Source organism: Amphiura filiformis, chromosome 20, assembly GCF_039555335.1.
Source record: "Amphiura filiformis chromosome 20, Afil_fr2py, whole genome shotgun sequence".
In the NCBI taxonomy this organism is placed as follows: Eukaryota; Metazoa; Echinodermata; class Ophiuroidea; order Amphilepidida; family Amphiuridae; genus Amphiura; species Amphiura filiformis.
The window spans coordinates 20,550,863-20,575,049 of NC_092647.1; the positions used below are offsets into that span (position 1 = coordinate 20,550,863).

At 35.1% G+C, this 24,187-nt stretch overlaps 1 protein-coding gene across 1 annotated transcript in view; it reads right to left on the reverse strand.

The window, feature by feature from the left end:
• LOC140142947 (condensin-2 complex subunit G2-like) overlaps positions 1–19,129 on the reverse strand; it is a 49,846-nt gene extending 30,717 nt beyond the window's left edge. The window contains 9 exon segments of the mRNA XM_072164975.1: positions 1,076–1,145; positions 1,593–1,687; positions 2,558–2,692; positions 3,598–3,685; positions 4,679–4,748; positions 5,332–5,452; positions 6,994–7,131; positions 8,504–8,675; positions 19,020–19,129. Of these exon segments, the coding sequence (XP_072021076.1) occupies positions 1,076–1,145; positions 1,593–1,687; positions 2,558–2,692; positions 3,598–3,685; positions 4,679–4,748; positions 5,332–5,452; positions 6,994–7,131; positions 8,504–8,608 (822 nt within the window). The 5' untranslated portion in view covers positions 8,609–8,675; positions 19,020–19,129.
• Positions 19,130–24,187: the final 5,058 nt, after the last annotated feature.

The window sequence follows — 24,187 nt, forward strand, 5'->3', positions numbered from 1 at the left end:
TACTGTAACGAAGGCAGGCTAGCGGCACTCTGTACAAATTGCCTATACCGATTCCGTAGACAAAACCTGTGGCACAGTCGCATCCCCTGCTTGTACGTGTTTATCTAGGTCAACGTGGCAAACAGTCAGGGTCAGAGGACAGCGCAATCTGTCTGCTGCCAAGATCCGTAATATATTTCTATTAGTCACCTTTTTGTACCGCTCGCAGATAGCGTGACGTGGCTGCCCAGCAACAACAATATGGGCATATTTTATATTATTTATTTATTTGAACGGACGTTTTAGGCCTATATCAGTAGCACACGCCTTAATTGGCGTAAAAGTGCGTTCATATAAAAGACAAAAAACAAACATTTAAAACAACAACAACAATAACTCATAGGAAAATGAACCACATACATCCAATGACAGCGCCTTTTCGTAGCTACGCACATTATAGCTCATTCATATCATTACATATTCAGAAACACCTTTTGGATTTGTGGCGTGATGAACAGACTCTTATACAGGTATCGAGCTCACGCTGTCCTCACTTGAGCGATCGATGTAGCGCCTCTCTTAATTTAGCACTCTCAGACGAAGGTGGCAAAACATGTCATTTGCATGTTGCTTCAATGATATTTATTGACTTCATGCAACTGCATTTTTACTCGGCTCACAAAAATAGCTACCGAGTCCTTATTAAGTCACACGCCAGTGATTTTACAGTTGTGGGAGGACAAGATGTCGATTCAGCTATCATCAACTAGAGCATTTTGACCAAATACCTTGTACTTTTTTTTTTAAATCTAGTGACATTTTTCAAACAGTTCATTTATTTTGATACACCCTGTACTCAATAGCACTTGGCAAGTGCCATCTAATGGAATTTTGTGCATGCGATTGAGACCAGGGCCTAGAACTTAGATGTAGATTTCACTCATTTATAATGTCAGTTAGAAATACAAGTTGCCAGGGTCAACATATGCATGTCTTGTATACATACATAGATTCAGCATATAGAAAATAGAATTAAGAGTTAAGTATACATATCACTTTAGAGTGAGTAACAGTGCAAGTACCATCATGCACTCACCTCCCTTGCTGGTCCAGTGGCTGCTCGCCATGCTTTGAAGTAGATCTCCCCATAGAAATCAACCATGGCACTGAAAAATGGCAAAACATTCAAATTTAATTTGTGGGAAATTAACCTGGGACACTCAATCAGCTGTTCTTCCTTGAGACCCAGGGAAATGTGTCCAGGTTTGTTTCTCATAGTTTAGAATGACGACCACCAGAAAGTAAAATATGATTATGAAGCCAGAATCACCTCAACTTTGACCTTTTAAAGGCATTTGCAGGTGGTTATTGGGAAGTATTTTTAATCTGTACATCTGCCTATTATGAAATAGCCTCATAATTTACTGCACATTTTGGATATTTTTGATGTTCAATTCTCGCATGCAAGGTATAGTTACTCGACATGCTCAACATGTAAGCTTAATGGAAGTATTTTGATAATGTTAGATGAGTGGTTAATAATTTGTAATATCTGTGATGATAAAATTTGCAAGTACACAACTATACATACTTAATAACTCCATTCTACCTACTTTGGGCAATTGGGCAGTTGGTTCTTGATGGCTTTGTGCAGTTTCTCGATAAAATTCTCGCTCAAGCCAAACAGCATGACTAGAAAACGACGACCCTGAGAATGATGGGAAAAAGGAGAAGAGGGAAATCAAGTAGGTACATGTAAATGAATATGGTTAAAATAGCTTAGAACATTTCATAGAAGATGCTCAAGTTTCTAACACGATTGTTAAAATTATCATTGTCAGTATTATGTATTTATGAATATTACCAATCATCCAGGTAGATCAAATAGTTGACTAAATTATAATTCTATTGATCTATTCAACTGGACTTACTATTTTTTTGATGGCTACGGTATCACGTCATATCCATGACGTAAGAGGGGTGAAAGAAGCAATATATGTTCGCAAGGACGAACCAACTTTGAATCACGGAGGTGGACTATGCCACAACTTGTCCAAGAGTTACAAACCAACCATCAGGAAAATCCCTCAACGACTCCCGTGTGACGTCACATCTACCATCGTGACGTCACAGGTCAAGAATACAGAATACTTATCCTACCAAGTTTCTAGCATACTAAAATCGGACAAACTAAATCACGCTGGACTAATATTGAACTAGTTCAACTTGACATATTTGCCCTGTGCTAGATATCAGCCTCACCACATACAGCTCAGAGAAAAGAGTTCAAACACTTTCATGTAAAGAACAGAAGACTACATTTATCACCCCTCCCTTCCCGTGCAATGTTATGAAATGCCAATATCTGCAGCAGTTTTCCAAAGTGTTCCAACATTGATTGATGGGGAGAGGAGAAGGACAAATTATTGTAACTGTAGATGTGTGTAGATAAAGTGTGCCAAGTGTTCCAACTACTTTCCAAGATTGTAGTTTGCCCTGGCATTGATGAACTGGTTCAAAGTTAATCATAAGAAGCTTTTTAAAAGAAGTTCTGCCTTGAAGACTTATTTTTACTCACATCATCGCATTTGAGATAGATAGGAGTAATAACACATCGCTCGAGTAGATCTGTCAGCGCAGCACTGCTATTGTCCTCCATGTTGATCTGTTGCAGCACTTGTCGCATGGAGTATACAGCTTTAACATCCGCATTCTGAGGAGTGTAAAAATATCAAAGATATACATAAGTAGATATTAATAACTTCATGTATATATACGCGATGCACAAGGCAGGGATGGGATTTAAAGCTAGTGAAATATCCTAAAAGTGGTAGAAACTCCTGAAAAACAATGTGAAATTGGGCTAAAAATATCCCAAAAACGGGCTGAAAATCAATACAATTGCAAAAATTTTTGCCACAAAAAAATCCTGAAATCAGCAAAGATCCTGAAGAATCACGCCCTGACAAGGCCCAATCAAACTTGTGGAAATGTGAACGTGATGCGCAGTTACTAATAAACAACAGTGGACTGCCACGTAATATTAGAAACCTTAGCGTGTGTATTCTACATGCAAGAACAATTAACGCGCATGGGCAACTACCATATTTGTAGATCACATGATTTAAAACGCTATCAGCAATTCGATTTTTTAAAAGGGCAATTGAAAGATAAAGTTGAAACTGTATTTTGTTTTAAAAATATGATAATATTATAGAGATGGAATCAAACAAATTGAAAAGCGACGGTTATGAATGAGGTTAATGATTTTACATCAGTTATTTTTCAGGTATAAAATCTAAACATATTGGAATATACTTTGTGACTGCGTTCCTAAGGATATTCCTCGGTTCCAAAAGCAAAATGTTCAAATTTTTCACAATACCCTCGAAACAACTGATGTGCAATCATTAACCTCTAATTAATTAATAACATGTCCGATAAAATCCACAGTGAGATATATGTATAGTAAAATATCCTTTAAAAAGTTAAATTTTTGTAAAAGCAACAGCTAATTACAGCCTCTAAATGTCTATAAAAAGTATTTGAAAATATGAATGGTCATAATTTGCCATGTGGTGGCGCACTCAAAGCTTGCGGCCACTTAAACATACTTACTCTTGCATTAGATTGCAGACTTGTTACGAGCAGGAACATGATGGTATTGGCTGTTAGCTCTTCTCTGCCTGAAATTTCCTTTGTCCACCTGAAGAACATTAACAATTTTATTAGATAAAAGATACACGAGTCAGGGAGTTAAAAAATGTTTAAATTTGTTTGTTATTTTGAAGATATTTTTGAAAAGAAAAGAGTTTATGGGTATTTTCCCTGATTTATTCACCACTTTTTAATGACTTTTCCAGTTTTTGTTGTCCTCAACGAATCTCAATTTTAGTGTTGATATCCTGAAATGAAAACTAAACAGCTTCTTATGGGCTATTCCATTTAAAATCCATACTACCCCTGTGGAAATTTTTGGAAATAATTTCCACAGGGGGAGTATGTTTTTCAAATGGAATTAACACATTAGCAGCTCCCTTTGAAAGTCACTCACCGATGCACCCTCAGGGGAAGATTCAGGTGTATGGAATTCAAATGAAACTGCCTAATGCGCTCATTCCATTTGAAATTTATACTCCCTCTGTGGCAAATATATCCGAAATCTTCCACAGGGGTAGTGTGGATTTTAAATGGAATAGTCTGATTTAAAATATGAAAACTATCAAAACAAGATTTGCCTGTGCAAGAAGGCTGCCCTGTAATAAACACACAGTGGAATAAATGGCAGATTTCATGAATATTCTTAGCTCTATTACTTAAATTAAAATATATGAAAAAAACAACAATTTGGAGTCAACTTTAGCCGAAAGGTCAGGTTTTTTAATTGCAACTTACATACTGAAAAGTTGGCATGGGTGTCAGAGTTAAATGCATTTTATCCCCTTAAAGTAGAGCTGAATAGAAATAACTTTTTCTAAGACTTTTTTTCCGCAGATCTGGAGAGTCCCTGGACTTATAGCCACTTATTCATTGTTGATTAAACAAATAAAAAATCTTTAAAAAAGTATCAGCTGATCCTACATGCATCTGATCGGTTCAGCCTTATTTAAAAGAAAAGAAATACAGACTTTAATAAAGCCTATATTCAATCTAAAACCTGTAAGTGGCATCTCTAAATTCAAAATCAAACAAAACTTACCATGTTTGACAAAGATTCGCAATATTTTTTTGTAGTTTGTTAGCCGACTCTGGCAGGTCCAACAACACACCTGTATATCAAGTAAATAGGTGAAAACTAACTTTAATATCTGCTTGAAATCTCCGATAATAATAGAAAGATTGTTTCTCATATTACAGGGAAAATTCAAATATTTGCAACTTGGATTTTTTATGCAGAAAGTTTACACCCATAACCTGCCTAATCATGAAGCTCCTGTGGTCAAGTGGTTAAGGCACAAGTCTTGTTAACCTGAGGTGCTGGATTCAATTTGCGGGCAGGAGGCAAGATCACTTCTTCTGCTTGTTTCCTTTATTATTTGCGATGCTGAACCTAATGATGAATTATATTTATTTACACACACACTTTAATGGAAAGATAACAGCCAACAAGCAAAGAGCTGACCTCTGACCTCAAAGATGCTGAACCTGAACCTCACAAAATGCTATCCATATTAATTGAAAACTATGTTCATAGTTTGATCCATATAACCATATTGTCATACGGGCAGGGCTCAAATTTAAGGGAGACCACCAAGGCCAATGCCTGCCCTTTTTCAGTTTTTGCCATGGTGCCCCAGATCTTTTGTCAACTTCAAAGCATTCTTCATCAGAGATTAATGTCCATGGACTTACCATGCAAAATGACGACTGTTTCCAGCATGTTATCTGATACCACAGGTTTGTCTTGCTCCAGACAGCATTTACAGATAGTGACAATGGCATGCAGGCATTTCAGAGCTGATGCTACATTATCCTGAAAGACAGAAAAACATACCAAATGTATCAACTGCACATTTGAACAAAGTCCTACAGCTTCATGTGTGACCTGATCAACTAAGGATCAGGGTTGTCACTACGCCGGACGGCGCTGGATGGGGCAGTTTCTTTAACTTTTTTTTTTTTAACATTTCCGGAAGTGGATGATGATATTTCATCATAAAATGAGCAAGAATTTTTTTTAGGGGTGGTACCCTCAAAGCCTATTCCCCGATCGCTAGCGTTCACTAAAAAGAGGCGTGAGAGCTTCGCTCGCTACGCTTCAATATACCAGTACTTTTTTGGTCCTAGTGACAACCCTGCCAAGGACAATGTCACCAAAGTTGTTGAGCTGTTTGAGACTGCTAGCAAGACTAACATCGCTACCGGAAGTGACATAACTACCCGCCAGTCATCAGCTGTTAGATCACCACAACAACAACAAGCTTCAAAAAAGTCAGTGGTTCACTGACGTAGCTGTCAGCAAGAAAGTAAGTTTCTTCAATTGGTTTTGACAAATCAAAAAACTTTTAGAGCTGATCACCATTCAATTATTGAAGGGTCATTCCATGCAAATACCAAGTGAAGTGTTGTACAACATACCTCACAGATTTTTTCTTACTTTGTGTAATCAACGAGAATTTAAAAATCCTAACAATTTTAGCCTTTAATTCATCATCTTGTGAAAGTCAGATTTAACAAGGTCAGTTCTCCCAAACTATAGGCAGATTTCAAATATGCACATTGACATAGCTTCCTAATTCTTAACAAAGTTATAGGGCCCAAAAAATGGGGAAAATCTCCTTTGAACCATACTTCGAGGAGTCTCAACATTTTGCATGTGTGTATCATATAAAGCAATTAAATTGGTTACTCTGGAACACTTGAAACGTTATGATTATTTTGCAAAACCAACATCATGCTTTGGGCACCATACTTTGCTTCAGCAGACCTATTATAGATTGGTCACAGATGAACTCCTATGAAAGGTTCTAGCTTGGTGTTAAAGCTCCTTCTTAGTTACAAAAATAAAGACCATACATCTATACAAGGATTTACGGACTTCATCATATTTGCAAAGCTGCAACTTCTATGTGTGTATGGTTTTGTTTGACAAATTCAAAAAAAAATAAAAAATGGGTCCCAGATATTTTTATCTAGTTTTTAGGAATTAATAAAAAAAAATGTTTTGGGGGATTTATTTTCTCCAAAAATGAGCATTTTTGTCTAAATTTGACCTCAGAAATGAATTCACCAAGTCTTTGCCATTCTAAATATGTAAACTTTTATATACTTTAGACCAATAACTTAGTATTTATGGGGCCTAAATAATTCCAGGGTTAAGACCACCCTTAAATAGCACCAAGCTGGAATACATGTATATCATAAGAGTTCATCTGGCATCAATCTAAAACATATATGAAACAAAAGTTGGTAATCAATCCTAACCTTTGAAGTTCGTAAAGTAGAAAGGCAAATACAGTAAATTTATTAATCAATAAAATTAGGACATCTATGATCTCATCAATTGATTCTTACCTTATCCCCCGTTTCAAATGGTGAATCCAGGAATGTGGTAGTACAGTGCTTGTATAAACCAGTCCATAGTTGATCATATTGCTTACGTGCAAAACCTTGCAGTAGGTCATCGATACTGAAATCATCATCCTTGGAATGCTGGTAGACAATATCAAAACGACAAAACAAAGCATTGTTTAAAAACTGCCAATGATTCACTTTGCATGTTACTTTTTTTTTTAAATAGTTACAGAAGAAAAGTCTTCATTTGTCCAAAAGACATTCCACATGACCAATTTTAAAAATCTTCATCCTGTCAGTAACCTTCTTTGGTCCCATTGCATCATGTATTTATTTCTATCATCCGCTAAAAGACTACCTACATTTTCAAGCTTCCTGTCCTTCATAAGCAAGGTTTCATCTCTAAATTTTGATGCAAGGAGGTGGGTAGGGAGACCCAAACAGTGACAAAACTGCACTCAAATACAGCTACTTTCCTGTGTCACAATATAACAGTACCTGTTTACGCTGACCACACAAGGCACACATCACTACCCAAGCCAGGTTCTTTTATCAGAAGACCCACCATTCAGAAAACCTGCTTATCAGAAGGTCTGCTAGTCAGAAAACCTGCTAATCAGAAGGTCCGCTAGTCAGAAAACTTGCTAATCAGAAGGTCCGCTAGTCAGAATACCTGCTAAACAGAAAGTTTGCTGATCAGAAACCTGCTAATCTGAACCGCTAGTCAGAAATGTTCTGTGTAGAGGTTCTTGAGTACCGGTAACAGCTTTCTGAATAGAACTATAGGTATACAAGCTGTGTCACAGTGATTGGTACCTATCAGTTTCCAGTGATTACGAACCGCCACATTAAAAAATCAACAAAGGATCAGCGTAATGTCTTAAACAGTCAAAGTTCTTCACTGCAGAAGTCAGGACTACACAGCACGAAGAAATAGTCATAACAATGACTTACGGCCATTTCAAGAGGATCCAATGTTGCATTGGGAAGAAGCAGGTTTTCAACAACCATCAAAACTGATGGGTACCAATTCATTTTGATACAGCTTGTATTAGGCAATACTTGGGCAAGTTGGAACACACCGCACGCTTGCAGCTCCTCGATAAACACACACATATAACATGATTCAGCAGATTGCACGCATGCGCCTTACACTGTGTACACGCTTAGTATGCTACATGGACGCAACAGGTATGTTCGAGCTTGGCCAATAATTACCTAATTTACATATAGCAGGTCTTTTGTTTTCTTCTATTCAATAGTGAACAAAAGGAAACATTTTGAAAGTACAAAACCTGACAAAAATTCTATCAGGGCATGGCTTCAAAACCCAACCACCTGGCACCCTCATATAACCAGCGGTTTAACTGCATCTGAACAATAGCAGGTCCAACCGCCCATTTTGCCGGGGGAAGAGTGCCAGCGGTGAACAGGTGGTTGTGTTTTGAAGCCATCCCATTATGCAATAAACTTAGATCTTTATTATCCATGTATCAAGCCTAAAACTTACATGTCTGTCCATGTAACCAAGGAACTCTGTTGGATCATCGTCCTCTGCGGCTTGAAGGAACAAAGTCCTAACACCACCTGGTGCTGCTGCTGCTGATGAAGACATCTTGCTATCTGATGGTATGAGAATCTGTCCACCAGATCAGTGCGAGGTCAAAGTTTACTGGAGATAACTGAAATACAAGTATGACAAAAGCAGGACTGTAAATTAGTACAATTGCTAAATTAATGGATAGGCCAGAGCCAGGGTGAAAATAATCAGGCTACGGGACTTGTTTCAAGCCCATGAGTTGCCTAATGTAGCCCATTGAGATTAAAAATCACAACACCAGGCTACACTTTTGGTCCTGAACCATAGCCCATGCCATCACCATACAGTACTTTTATTACGGTACCATAATTAAATAAAAACACCATAGCCCCTTCTGATGATTGGCTCAGAGGTGACCCGCTAACCCAAGACGAGCCACATTCAGAAGGGGTCAACAGTCCGCTAGCTGCAAGTGCCTTCCGCAGGAAGACTGGCAACGCAAACACAAATTTTGCATCGCAAAATGCTACATAATTTATATTTTTGCATAACAAATTATTGCTACGGTACACAAAATTTGTAAACTGCTAAAAAAAACATGTGTTTTGCATCTATAGCACAAACAGCTAGAAGCCAAAAAATTGACTGAATTAGAACACTGTGCATAGTACAATATATGCCACTCAATCTATAGGTCCCGGTACTTCATAAAAAAGCTGAAAAAAAGCTTTTAAGTATCAGATTGAGCTCCTAAGTTAACTCAGGAGAGCGATCTGAAGAGCTCAATTTGAACTCCTCGGTGAAACCAGGAGAGCAATTGATAGAGCTCCAAGATTTAGAAACGAAGGTCTGCGTAAGATCCTCATCTGTAGGATCCTCAGTCCACCCATGACTTTCACATTGTAATTGCAATATCTCAAGAAGTAAATAAAGTGTGAAGTTCTGTGTGATTTTCGGGTTTTTTTTTTTCGGTTTTGTAGTGTTTCTGGACCTAGACCTAAATGCTAGGATCATTCATGGTTGACCTAAAAAAAAATTTGAATTTTGCACATTGTTTTGTGTTTTTAATCTGAAAATTGATACAGGTCATAAGCAAGATTAGACCTACCAATTGCATTGTGTACCCACCACTGATCTTTTAATTGGTAGAATTCAGTCTAAGCTATTATTAACATAATTCTAATTGTTTCTTTTTATGAATAAGATATTTAGGTATATATTTCAGCCAAAAAAACAAAAATAAAGTTCTTAATTAACTGCTTATTTAGCACTTAATTTCTTAACGAGGCACTCATATTTGCCTGTAATGTGTAACAACCGAGCTCATGTAGCCTCACTTATTTATAATTTTCTAAGAGAATTTGAAGATAATTCCTAACAAATAGGGTATCATATAAAAGCTAAGATTCTCAGCAATATCCCTGAGGCAAACATTAAGTTGTCTAAGGATCTATTTTTTGTGAATGAAGTTTTTGATATTGAGTAATGTTATGTAATGGTTTCCTAAGAAAGTGAATGAAAGTTTGTTAAACTCACCCCTGGATGTGAAAAGTGTAAAAAATTTGGCCAAAACTCTATCGTATGAAATGAACAAATGATATAGTTCAAAATAAACATCTTTAGGATGACAATAAAATGCATCAGGAGCTCAGAGGAGATGATTTCCATGATCATTCCACTTTTTAAGATTGACTTTAACAGTGATTACAAGCTTGGTTCTACTTAAATTAACCCCTGTAGTAGCAGTATTTTTCTAATGTTGTTCTTCAAACTTTTACATACTAATGAACATGTGATTGGCAGTAAGTACTGAAAAAACAAAGTAGATAGCTCTTTCCAATAATTTTTGACACCATTTTTACAAAGATCAGTCCATTTTTAAAGATGCTTGTTCAGAGATATTTATAAGCTGAAATTGCAGTGTGCATCTTAGTGTATCTGCATACAAGGTCACGCTTGCACAATCACAATAGGCATCTACAAAAGAATTTGACCATTTCTTTTGTGCTTACCTACACACAAGCAGTGTGTGCTATTTCTTCTTACTTCTGGTTGTTACACATTTGGTAGGTCTGATCTTGCTTATAAATGACGTACATAGTTTTCATGTCATACTCTATTAACGATATCAAAATGCATTCAAATTCAATGCATTTTGATATCAAAATAGAGTATGACATGAAAACTATGTATCAATTTTCATAAAAACACAAAACAATGTGCAAAATTCAATTTTTTTTTTTTTAGGTCAACCATTTTTTTTTTTTTTTTTTTTTTTATTTTTTTTTAATTTGGTACCCGGCAGGGAATTTCCTGCCCGGTAATAGATTATTAGGCGGGACTCAAATTCCCGGACTCACTCACACCCTTAGTTCTTACTTTCCACAATTTGAGCTAGATAAATAATAAGCAACAAAATAAAGAGTACACCATAGACCAAAATTAGTTCAGTAGTCAGTACCCCTCTCCAAATCTTGAGATCTGGGACAAAATGCCCTGAGAAAAATGAAATAAATGTAATGCATCCATCTTTTCCTATAGATACGGTACCCCAACTGATGATGCACAACCCAACATGATACACTTTATGTACCGGTACCGCATATAACTGTATATGTGACGTGTCATGTCAAAAGGAGACACTTTTGGGCAGGATCGTAAATGGAGAAATAGCCAAAAATCCGCTCGGGGGAGATTTTTCACAATTTGGGTTTGTTTTGAATTTGTGATGTTATTAATGTTTAAAATATTGTCTGATAGTTTCAGACCGCAATATAACTGGCATCTTGTATTTTTTGAGACAATTTTCTAGATAATTCCTACTCTCAACATGGTCAATAATATTTTTAAAAGCCGATATCTCAATTTCCAATTTTATAATACCATAACTTACGAACTCAATATCCTCGCTTAGGAATGTCCGATTTCATTGGGGAAAACGGCATTGTGGAGCAAAATATCTCTATATTTAAGATATGTAAAAATCTCAAAATTGATAACCTGCCCAAAAGTGTCTCCTTTTGACATGACACGTCACATATATCATTATCGTCAGATTTTATAAAGTTTACTTGTAATACTTCGACATGTTCAAGGATTGTTAAATATTAAATACCCGATATTTAAAAAATATCAAATTTTAAATTTGTCATAAAAATTGTTATACTGCTCAAGAAGTCTAGCCACGAATTTGCTCACCATGCACCAATAGCTTCACATTCTAGGCATTCAAAATCTATACTATTCGGATTGGCTGAAGCATGACACCATGGATGTAAACAGTAAAGCAAATAGCAATGGAAGTTAGGAAGTAAACACATGTACAGCCTCACAGCCGATCACGGCGGGCGATCGCATCAAAATTTTAGGCCGTAATGACTGTTCAAAATAGGCAAATTTTACTCAAAATAGGGAGTCCAGTAGTTTCCCGATTTCCGAATTTGTATCTGGAAGCACGTAAAACAAGCAAGAATTGTCGTATGTTATAAACATGATTTTTATGTTCAAATGGAAAAATAAATTATGATTTGAAGAGATTAAAGATTAATCTTTCTAACTGTATGATGTTTTTTCCAAAAAAAAAGTCTGTATAATCCTAGATCAATGCGATAAATACAGTGTACCTTCAGAGCAACAGATTAGCAGTAGATGCATTCGTCGCCATCTTGTCACATGAGCTTCCGGATGTGACAGAGTTTTTGGATCACATCTCATTAACCCCTGACCTAGTCCAAAATCTGAGATTATTATGGGATAGACAAAAGAATTCCCCATCCGGGAATAGTAAACAAATGCCCGTTGATAAAGCATGAACGGTAGTCAAAAGCAATTTCTGAGGCACCAAAATCAAGGTAATTTTTCCCGATTTTTCTTGTCAAAAGCCTTATAATTCGGTCATAAAGAGTCCATGAAACCTATATGAAACTGGTATTAGATTAAATTATAGACTTTCAAGAAGAAGTTGGCCAAGTTGCAGAGCAATCGGAGGTTGCGGTAAAATGCGAACCATGATTTTGTACAGGGAGGTACTGTGGTAACATACGAAGTACGGGGAGTGTAGCGGTGTGTTAGCGGTGCGTGCCATGTGCCTTGTCGGGTTGACGCCGGGTGGTAGATGTAGCGGATTATCGGGTCTTGAGGACAAGGATAAAAATGAAGAAGGCACACTTAATACAAGTGATATTATTTTTGTTACTACTTTTAATCATTTCTATGATACTTAAAGAATCTGTGTAATATTTTTAAAAATTTTTTTCACTTCCTTTGTATTTTTTTTTCAATTCTGAAGTTGAGTAGTGCAGTGTCAGATGAGTTTCAATTCTGCTTCATAAACTAAAGACAAGAACATTTTGCATGAGGGCTTCTGAAATATCAGAAAAAAAACACTTCAATGAATTGATATTATTTATGTTACTACTTTTAATCAACTCCAGTATTTTAAGAATCTCTGTTCTAAACTTGTTATAAAAATGTTTGCTTTTTTTTCCGCATAGGCCCGAGGTTTGGGGTGACTTGAGAAAAAGCACACACAACTGCACTTCATACTATGTAATCATATGTTGTTACCCCGGTACTTTTTGGGTGAAAATCGCGAAGCGATTTTCGACCCATATTGCGCTGGGTTTTGTACTACTTACTTCTTCACGGCGTTTCAGAATAAAAATGAAATATTTGTGCTGTCTATGTAATTAGGAAACTACAGAGGCGATAGTGTCCATTTAAATTTGTCATTACTACTTCATGTTGATATTCAAACAGTGCTATAAAGTTGTCTTACCAAGGAATATGTTTGTATTAAAAGAAATAATTGTTTTACAACTTCCATGAACTAGCATTACTTTTATGCAAATCAGAAAATTGCAACGGATATTTTTAATTTCTCTCAGACTGAGCGGTATTGCCAGATTGTACGTACAGTTGGGCTACATTAATAGCCTCATTATAGTTTTATTGATACTGGCAAAATACTTGCTTGCATGTGCTTGTTGTTTTACTATAGCTTTTATTGGTTGAAATTGCACACGTGTTGTTTTGTTTACATGGCCTTTAAAATGAGACCGGTTCACAAAATATTTGAGCACGGGAAAGGAATATAGCGGGTTCATTGAAAATATTGGTTCCCAGTGTTGCACAGTGGCTAGGTGACCGTGTTATGGCTATGTAATTACCAGTTGCTCGGGTTTAATATCAGTTGGAAGATGAGTTAGTAAAATAGTAACATTGCACAGTAATTTCTTATAAAATTTTAAAATACACCTAGTTTTGAGAAGCTGAAGGGTAGAGGTAAAATCTGAATGTGGCGCTGAAGATATACGATAGAGCTAAGTGTGTTAAATCGGGTGAAGTTTTTGGGTCCCTATACGTGCTCTGTGAGTTACTGTGTGAGTGGGCCAAACATGGCTGAGGCAATTAGTGGAAGATGTCCGCCTAGTTTTCGTAACACTTGACTTTCATTTACCTGTGTTTTCATAGGTCAATAATCTAATGACATTCATATTTTGTTATGGATATGACTGATGCACATAAACTTATTTACATAGGCTAATAATGTCAACGTAATAACTACTGTGTTATGATGGTGCTTTTATGTTATCTCGATCTTTATAAGTAGGGATGACCAATGAACCATCAACATGATTAGAACGCTCCCATAGACATGCAGGGAGCTCAACTGTGCACTGCTTGCACAGACATTTCTAAATTGATCTCATTCTTTTATTTTTCAATATTTTTCTGTACAAATTGGGGAAGTGAATACCAATTATATTTTGTAACTATCTTGCAAATTACAGCAACACAACTTATTTCATTTTCCTGTAAGTGCGAGTCAAAATTGTTCCATCGCCACAGTGCGTTTAATTGCCAGTGGCTAAGTTCAGCACTGCTCAAGAATGGCACAAAATATTCATGTCAATAATTTCAGGTGAAAAACGTGGCCTACTGAGCTGTAATTTGGCAGAGTTGCCAATAATACCTCTATCATACCCTCTGTAAAAAGGAAAAAAAAAAATGAACAAGTAGATCTCGAGTTACAAATTAAATCACCAGCTTCCCTTTGGAATTTCCATACTCCTTTCGAATCATGCTAAGAAGACACCTTTCTGAACATAAATGTGAAGTTTCGTGCTCATTCGATGTATTTTCACCTGATTTCAACCCTAAACGTTTTCTTATATTTAGGCCTATACCATCTACAACTTGCTGCTGGCTATACCTTGTTTAGAACTTTCAAAAGAAGTACCTGAATGTGCAACCATAACTGTTTCAAAATAGCCCATGAAAGTCATGCAGGTGACTCCGAGGTCATGCATTGAATTGGTTTGAATGAAGAATACTACGGGAACTAGCACCTTTTGTTAGAAGTCACACATGAGCATGATGAGTGAAGTGGGTAAACCTCTATTGTTGTGAATGAGTCAATGACCTTCAATGACACTTAAAATTTTGTTTGCATACACCTACTAATTGGGCATTATTAAACCCAATAACATTGACATTTTTGGTTGTGAAAAAAAAAGTTCACCTGGACTTAGTGCAATTTTGATTTTGTGCCATATCGGCCATCTTGGATGATTTTTGGCAAATGTTCTCTAAATGCATGATTTCAATGCCTCGGTTTGAAAAAATAATTTATGCCATTGACTAGTAAAGTGCCATTTCATAAGAAACCCTTTGATACTTTCACAATATGCTTGTTTCATGTTTGCATATATGTTAAAATAAAGAAATATATAAAGGTAAATATATGCTTATGCCAATTTTGCTCCCAATTGCTATTTTCGGACCTTGTCATTTTATTTCGTTCCAATGACCGGTCAGAATGGGAAACTTCATAATTCGAAAAGTTTTTGACCGATTTTGACCATTTAACCACCACAATACTTCTGTTGATGAGTTCTATCCAGAAAACAATCTTTTGTAGCAATAGGGGCAACATGAAATTTTGATGGTTATCCTTATTATAAGATTCTTTTTCCAGTATTATTAAAATAAAATTACAAAACTACATTGCATACGTGTGTCTGTAGTAATTATTTGTGTTTCTTTTGAACCACCCTTTTGACAACAATTGCCTATCAAGAATTATGCAGTGTGTTTTTACTACATGCCCTACTTGTCATTTGACAAACGTACAAACGTGCTTATTATGAACAATCCCATTTATAAAAACAGTTCGAATAAAATAACTACACCTTTATCTTAGCACTTCCTCAGTGGCTCGCCCTATTCCTTTTTAAAGGAATTTTTATTTATTCAATAATTGTCAATATGATATTTTACAATACTAGTTGTCTTTTTTAACTCCCTTTCCAAATTTTATTAGATTTTAAATAAATTTTGAGACAGTAATCGACATAATCTAGGGACTTCGTTGCACACATTCCAGTTGGTCGCAGCGACAGACACAAAACCTGTACGCACACAACTTTAATTGAGCATAACTTCACTATACTTCAAGCTACTGAGCTGATTTAAAGACTGTTGGTTTTCTCTAGTTTAAATTCTCTTTCCAGTGATACCAAACTTGATAAGGTTTGCTTAAAAAGGCAAAAAGTGCCGACTCCTAGTGCCGTATTATTACGCTGACTTTCGTGATTCGGGCGAGGAGGATTTATTTCGACCTCCTGGTTTGTTTACAAACAGAGAGGTAGACAAAAAACCGCTCAGCGTGTCCAAACACTCAAGTATCAGAAGGATGGTCCACAATAGCGTGATTCACGTAACCTGAATAGGGATTAAAAAGCTGTCACGTAGAACCATGTGCTTCTATTGTCCAATTTGCCATCAAGATTTCATATGGAAACAGTTCAGACCCAGTACAAGATCAGAAATTAATATTTTGTTCTGGGTCTGATTATTCGGACTACCGGACTCCCGGACTCCCTACTCAAAAGATACCGTTGACTCATAATTGAAGTCTAGCATCAAATGCGTAACTATTGTGCATGAATGTGACTGTGGGGGCATTCAAAGCTAGAGAGTAGGCTATACGATTACGAGTAAGACTAAGTTGAGTTCTCATGTTCTTGTCGTGACGTGAGTAACTTCAGTAAGACTAAAAGTTGTAAAACTGAATTTAAATTTATTATAATAAATTTAATAGGCGATCCTGACTTTTAGACCGCGCTATATAGGGCTCAAATATCACTATTTCATCAAGGTTTAATATTCTAACAAGCTTAAACTAAAAGTTTCATCTAAGGAGACAAGCTTTAAACTATTAAGCAAAAATATCAAACAAGCTAAAAACGATTTTTTACCCATTTTGTAACAAGCTAAAACCATTTTTTGAAAAGAAGCTTAAAACATCAATTTTTTCATCGTAAAAATCATCTAAAAAATCTTTAAAAATACAGTGACCTACCTAATATTACTAATCTATGTTTCCGATGATAGCCAAGAAGCTAAAATATTGTGAAAGAGGGCAGGGCTTTGAGTAATGAGGGAAATTACGGGGTAAAATACATCACATTTTTCGAGAAATTCCGCCATCTTGAATAAATCGACAAAGAGCGACAAAGATAATACCAGAATTGAAATCCAAACCATATCACGAAAGACTAAAGGAACTGAATCTTATGACACTAGAAGATAGAAGGAGGAGAGCAGACTTGATCCAAACGTACAGAATATTCACAGGAATTGACAACATAAAACCGACAGACATGTTCCAACTAGCAGAATACCAAGGTACAAGAGGCCACCCAATGAAACTTCAAAAACAACACATGAGAGTAGATACAAGACGCTACTTCTACAGCCAACGAGTTATAACAGACTGGAATAGGCTACCTAATTCTACAGTGTTAGCTCTAACCATCAACGACTTCAAAAGCAAACTCCAAACCTTTTTGGGTTACTAAGGCTAAAAGCCCACTCACCCAAGCCACATTATGACCCCCCCCTCCCCTAAAAAGGATCTCGCGACCAAGTGAGAAGAGGGAGTGGTGTGGCACTTCATGTAAGTTCATGTAAGTTCAAATGCAGAATTGCGTCGCTCAGTAAAACGATGTCAAACATGCAAACGCGCTTTAAAATTCACGATACGCTAGCGTAAAATACCGTCAAAACGAGCGTACATCAAGCGCTTGTGCTACGCGAAAACTTCGGAGCTCGATTCACCGGTTTTGTTACCAGCTCTTTTACGTCAAAAATAGCTATAAAAACATGAAGTTTGGAACAAAATAAAGCTTGTTCGATGGAATAAAAGGTATGGTTGTACAGTTGAAAACATGTTTAACCTTGTTGCAAAAGTTTAATATGATAAATTTGCAATTTGTACCTTATAATAGCTCGGGTGGTCTAGTCAGGATCGCCATTTAATACCTCTAGCGAATTTTAAAAAATCACAATTATTTGATATCAGAAGGACATTCCTTGTATTCAGAATGCCATTTGATATCTGATCAGTGATGTACTCTCAGCTCCCACAAAAAAATACGTGAAAACGTCGCTAAACCATGAAACCTACCTACGATCCTCACGGCACTCAAATTCCAGAGCTTTCAAATTCCAGAGCTTTCAAACCCTTATCAACATCAAAAGACTGCTATAAACACTCTTTCATACCTAGTCACGATTATCGCACTTTCAGTTTCCCACGCGTTTGAACGGGAATTGGATTGCATACTTTTTCGATGTCTAGTGAGCAAATTTTTTCAATATTTTGAGAAAATGATGTCAAATTTTCTATTCTATATTGTTTGGTAATAATGTCTTTTGCCAATAGTATGTTTAAAGTTGTAATTTTGTGTTTTTGATCGCAAAAGATCGGATATTTTCGCTTCGATTCAATTCTGAACCCTTCGCAAGGGTGCCGATTTCGCAGAACTTTGACGATAATTTTGCCTTTTGGACACTAAAATGCTTTCGATCCTTAATTTTGTTTCAACCAAGTCTTAAATAAGCAAGGACAATACGGTTGGTACCACTTTTATAATGTATACATTGATGAAATTTTAAGATTTTTTTTTTTTTTTTCTAACCGGCGCAAATCGTTAAGTGTGTATTTCCCATTGACATCCAAAATGGCGTAAGCCAGACCTCAATATACATAGGTACGGCGTATATAGGACTGGCAAGCGAGTCTATTCATACCCAGAACAATTAAAGACTGTCTGGAACTCATTACCTGCATGCCTGATTCCTGAAACAGTGGTCACAATAACAGAACCCAAACAATTCAAAGAAGCAGTAGAGAATCACCAAAGAAACAAAGCAACCAACCAGAATAACTAATTTTCATCTGCATGCGCACTACCCCTGACCGCTTGATTCCACCAGGGATGTTGGCCAGTATTTGAAAAGAAGAAAAAAAACCGTACGAAACAAATTATGAGCAAGCTTCCGAATTCGGCATCCAAACGATTGGATTTAATTTTGCAAGCTCTATTTATAAGTTCAAAATAATACCATTATGCATGATTTGCATATTATTTGCAAGAAAAATCACTTATTAACATACAGTCTCTCAAATTTTACTCACTCAAAGGAAGTAATTACGTGAAAACTTGATAATACTTTCGCTCCGATTGCTGATTGTTTGCACATCCCGCGCCATTCGATTCTAAATAAACAATTTCACATGCTATTTATATCCGCCCTATCTCTTCTGACGTTGGTTTGCTATGCGTCATTAAGGTACTGTCCACCAGTTCAGAAATTTACAATGCAACGTGTTAAAGAGACTATTTGTGATTAACAAACTTAGAGATGAGCGATTCGATGTTTCTTATTTCGGCATGAGTCAATTGAAGAAATTGGAAACGGGATTAAAAATCCCAATTGGACCAAAGTGGTAAAAAAATAATAAAATATTGTGATGTGCCTTGAGTGAATTAATTTGATTAGTAATCTTTTCTCACAATTTAGATTATTTCACGAGTGATGACATTTTTTGGTATTCCCTCTATGCATCAAGTTGATAAAAAACAAAAAAAACAAAAACAAAAAAAACAACAACAAATGGAATCATTTCATAGTTGGGAATCCTCTTTTCTAGAATGTTCTATGTGTTGCACAATTGGGAAAATCCGCAAGATTGTAAAGTGAATATGACATCATGTCGAAAAGACCAACAGAAGGTTATGAATAGGCCTACTAAAATATCCAAATTATCTAAACTATCCAAATAGGCCTATCTGAGTATAATAATATGAAAAATATCAGAAATATCCAAATTATCCTAATTAGCCATAATAGGCAGTTATAGGCTTAATATCAAAAATATCAAAAATATCCAAATTATCCAAAATAGCCGTAATACCGGTAATATCCAAATTATCTAAAATATCCAAATAGGCTATCTGAAATATCCAATGATTATCCTAATGACCCATAATAATAGGGAAAATATCAGAATATCCAAATTATCCTAATTAGCCATATCCAAAATATCCAAATTATCCTAAATAGCCGTAATAATATCCAAATGATCTAAAATATCTAAATATCCAAATTATCCTAATGACCCATAATAGGCCCCTAATATGAAAAATATCAGAAATATCCAAATTATCCTAATTAGCCATAATAATATCCGAAATATCTAAAATATCCAAATTATCCAAAATAACCCTAGGCCCCCTATATTATCTAAATTATCTAAAATATCCAAATATCTGAAATATCCTAATTAGGCCTATCCTAAAGAGCCATAATAATATGAAAAATATCTGAAATATCCAGATTAGGCCCTATCCTAATTAGCCATAATAATATCAAATAAATATCTAAAATATCCAAATTATCCAAAATAGCCCTAATAATATCCAAAATATCTAAAATATCCAAATTATCCAAAATAGCCCTAATAATATCCAAATTATCTAAAATAGGCTATCTAAATATCTGAAATATCCAAATTATCTTAATGGCCCATAATAATGTGAAAAATATCAAAATTATCCTAATTAGCCATAATAATAGGCCTATCCAAAATATCTAAAATATCCAAATTATCCTAAATAGCCATAGGCCTAATAATATGCAAAATATCTAAAATATCAAAATTATCCTAAATAGCCATAATAATATCCAAAATATAATATCCTTTATATCGGAAATATCAAAATTATCCTAATTAGCCACAATAATATTCAAAATATCTAAAATATCCAAATTATCCAAAATAGCCCTAATAATATCCAAATGATCTAAAATATCCAAATATCTGAAATATCCAAATTATCCTAATGACCCATAATAATATGAAAAATATCCAAATTATCCTAATTACCCCTGCAGAAATTGTTATGTCAAAAATGTGTCAAAAGTGTATCAAACATGTGTCAAAATCAGTTTTGACATATATTTGGTAGCCTATGTCAAAACAATGTCAAAAGTGTTTTGACATATTTTTGAGCGTGTCAAATGTATGTCAAAAATATAACAATATGTCAAAATTATGTCAAATCAGTTTACAGTATGTCAAAAATATGTCAAATCTGACTTGTCCATTTTATGTAGGCCTACAAATAAAATGTGTCAAAAATATAGCCATAATAATATCCAAAATAGGCCTATCTAAAATATCCAAATTATCCAAAATAGCCCTAATAATATCCAAAATATCTAAAATATCCAAATTATCCAAAATAGCCCTAATAATATCCAAATTATCCTAAATAGCCCTAATAATATCCAAATTACCCTAAATAGCCATAATAATATGCAAAATATCTAAAATATCCAACAAATTATCCTAAATAGCCATAATAATATCCAAAATATCATATCCTTTATATCGGAAATATCAAAATTATCCTAATTAGCCACAATAATATATCCAAAATATCTAAAATATCCAAATTATCCAAAATAGCCCTAATAATATCCAAATTATCTAAAATATCCAAATAGGCCTATCTGAAATATCCAAATTATCCTAATGACCCATAATAATATGAAAAATATCAAAATTATCCTAATTAGCCATAATAATATCCAAAATATTTAAATTATCCAAATTATCCAAAATAGCCCTAATAATATCCTAAATAGCCCTAATAATATCCAAAATATCCAAATTATCCTACTAAATAGCCCTAATAATCTGCAAAATATCTAAAATATCCAAATTATACTAAATAGCCATAATAATATTCCAATAGGGCCTATATCTAAAATATCCTAATATCGGAAATATCCAAATTATCCTAATTATCCACAATAATAGGCCTATCCAAAATATCTAAAATATCCAAATTATCCAAAATAGCCCTAATAATATCCAAATTATCTAAAATATCCAAATATCTGAAATATCCAAATTATCCCAATGACCCATAATAATATGAAAAATATAACAAATATCCAAATTATCCTAATTAGCCATAAAAATATCCAAAATATCTTAATTAACCATAATATCTAAAATATCCGAATATCTGAAATAATTATATAAATATCCATAATATCCTTGATAATATCCAAATTATCTAAAATATCCAAATATCGAAAATATCAGTAGGTGCAACTATTATCCAAATTATCCATAATATCCTTTAATAATATCCAAATATCTTAAATATCTAAATAGCTTAATAGCTGAAGCTAATTGGATATTTGTCAGGATAATTTAGATAGTTACAATCCCGCACCTTAATGGGATTTTTACCCAAAAATGAGCATTTGTTTACATTTTTTTTCAGAAAAAGTAAAAATCAATATTTTGTGAGCATGGATGTGTGCTTGATTAATTTTGCAAGGAGTAAAATGTCACAAAAAACAACAACTTGCCCATATACAGCGAAGATCATTTTTTTGATTTTTTTTTCTTCATTGAATGTAATACTCTTACCAAAGTTGCCCCAAATTCGGGGTAACTTTGTTCAGGCTATTTTTAACCCCTAGGACACCCTTACAAAATTATTTTAAAATCTTTTTCATCTTCTTGGTGTAGAAGGGAACTCTTATGTTATAAAAAAAAGAAGAGATAATTAGAAATAGAATTGGTTTTGTTTGGAAGCAGTGGTTTAAAAACTCTGAAAAGTGCCCAAAGTTAACCCCATTACGGTATGTGAAGGCTGAAAAAGGGAAAAGATGATCAACAAGGCTGAAAAGGGGGAAAGATGACCAACAAGGCTGAAAATGGGGAAAGATGATCAACAAGGCTGAAAAAGGGAAAAGATGATCAACAAGGCTGAAAAACGGAAAAGATAATCAACAAGGCTGAAAAAGGGAAAAGATGATCAACAAGGCTGAAAAAGGGAAAAGATGATCAACAAGGCAAAGAGAGAAAAGAGATCAACAAGGCTGAAAAAGGGAAAAGATAATCAACAAGGCTGAAAAAGGGAAAAGATGATCAACAAGGCTGAAAAAGAGGAAAAAGATGATCAACAAGGCTGAAAAAGGGAAAAGATGATCAACAAGGCTGAAAAAGGGAAAAGATGATCAACAAGGCTGAAAAAGGGAAAAGATGATCAACAAGGCTGAAAAAGAGGAAAAAGGTGATCAACAAGGCTGAAAAAGAGAAAATATGATCAACAAGGCTGAAAAAGAGGAAAGATGATCAACAAAGCTGAAAAAGAGGAAAGATGATCAACAAGGCTGAAAAAGGGAAAAGATGAGCAACAAGGCTGAAAAGGGAAAAGATGATTAACAAGGCTGAAAAGGGGAAAGATGACCAACAAGGCTGAAAAAGGGGAAAGATGATCAACAAGGCTGAAAAAGGGAAAAGATGATCAACAAAGCTGAAAAAGAGAAAAGATAATCAACAAGGCTGAAAAAGGGAAAAGATGATCAACAAAGCTGAAAAAGGGAAAAGATGATCAACAAGGCTGAAAAGGGGAAAAGATGATTAACAAGGCTGAAAAGGGGGAAAGATGACCAACAAGGCTGAAAAAGGGGAAAGATGATCAACAAGGCTGAAAAAGGGAAAAGATGATCAACAAGGCTGAAAAAAGGGAAAAGATGATTAACAAGGCTGAAAAAGGGAAAAGATGATCAACAAAGCTGAAAAAGGGAAAAGATGATCAACAAGGCTGAAAAAGGTAAAAGATGATTAACAAGGCTGAAAAGGGGAAAAGATGATCAACAAGGCTGAAAAAGGGGAAAAGATGATCAACAAGGCTGAAAAAGAGGAAAAAGATGATCAACATGGCTGAAAAAGGGAAAAGATGATCAACAAGGCTGAAAAAGGGAAAAGATGATCAACAAAGCTGAAAAAGGGAAAAGATGATCAACAAGGCTGAAAAAGGAAAAGATGATTAACAAGGCTGAAAAGGGGAAAAGATGATCAACAAGGCTGAAAAAGGGAAAAGATGATCAACAAGGCTGAAAAAGGGGAAAAGATGATCAACAAGGCTGAAAAAGAGGAAAGATGATCAACAAAGCTGAAAAAGGGAAAAGATGATCAACAAAGCTGAAAAAGGGAAAAAATGATCAACAAGGCTGAAAAAGGGAAAAGATGATTAACAAGGCTGAAAAAGGGAAAAGATGATCAACAAGGCTGAAAAAGGGAAAAGATGATCAACAAAGCTGAAAAATGGAAAAGATGATCAACAAAGCTGAAAAAGAGGAAAGATGATCAACAAGGCTGAAAAAGGGAAAAGATGATCAACAAGGCTGAAAAATGGCTGAAAAATGGAAAAGGGGATCAACAAAGCTGAAAAAGAGGAAAGATGATCAACAAGGCTGAAAAGGGGAAAAGAT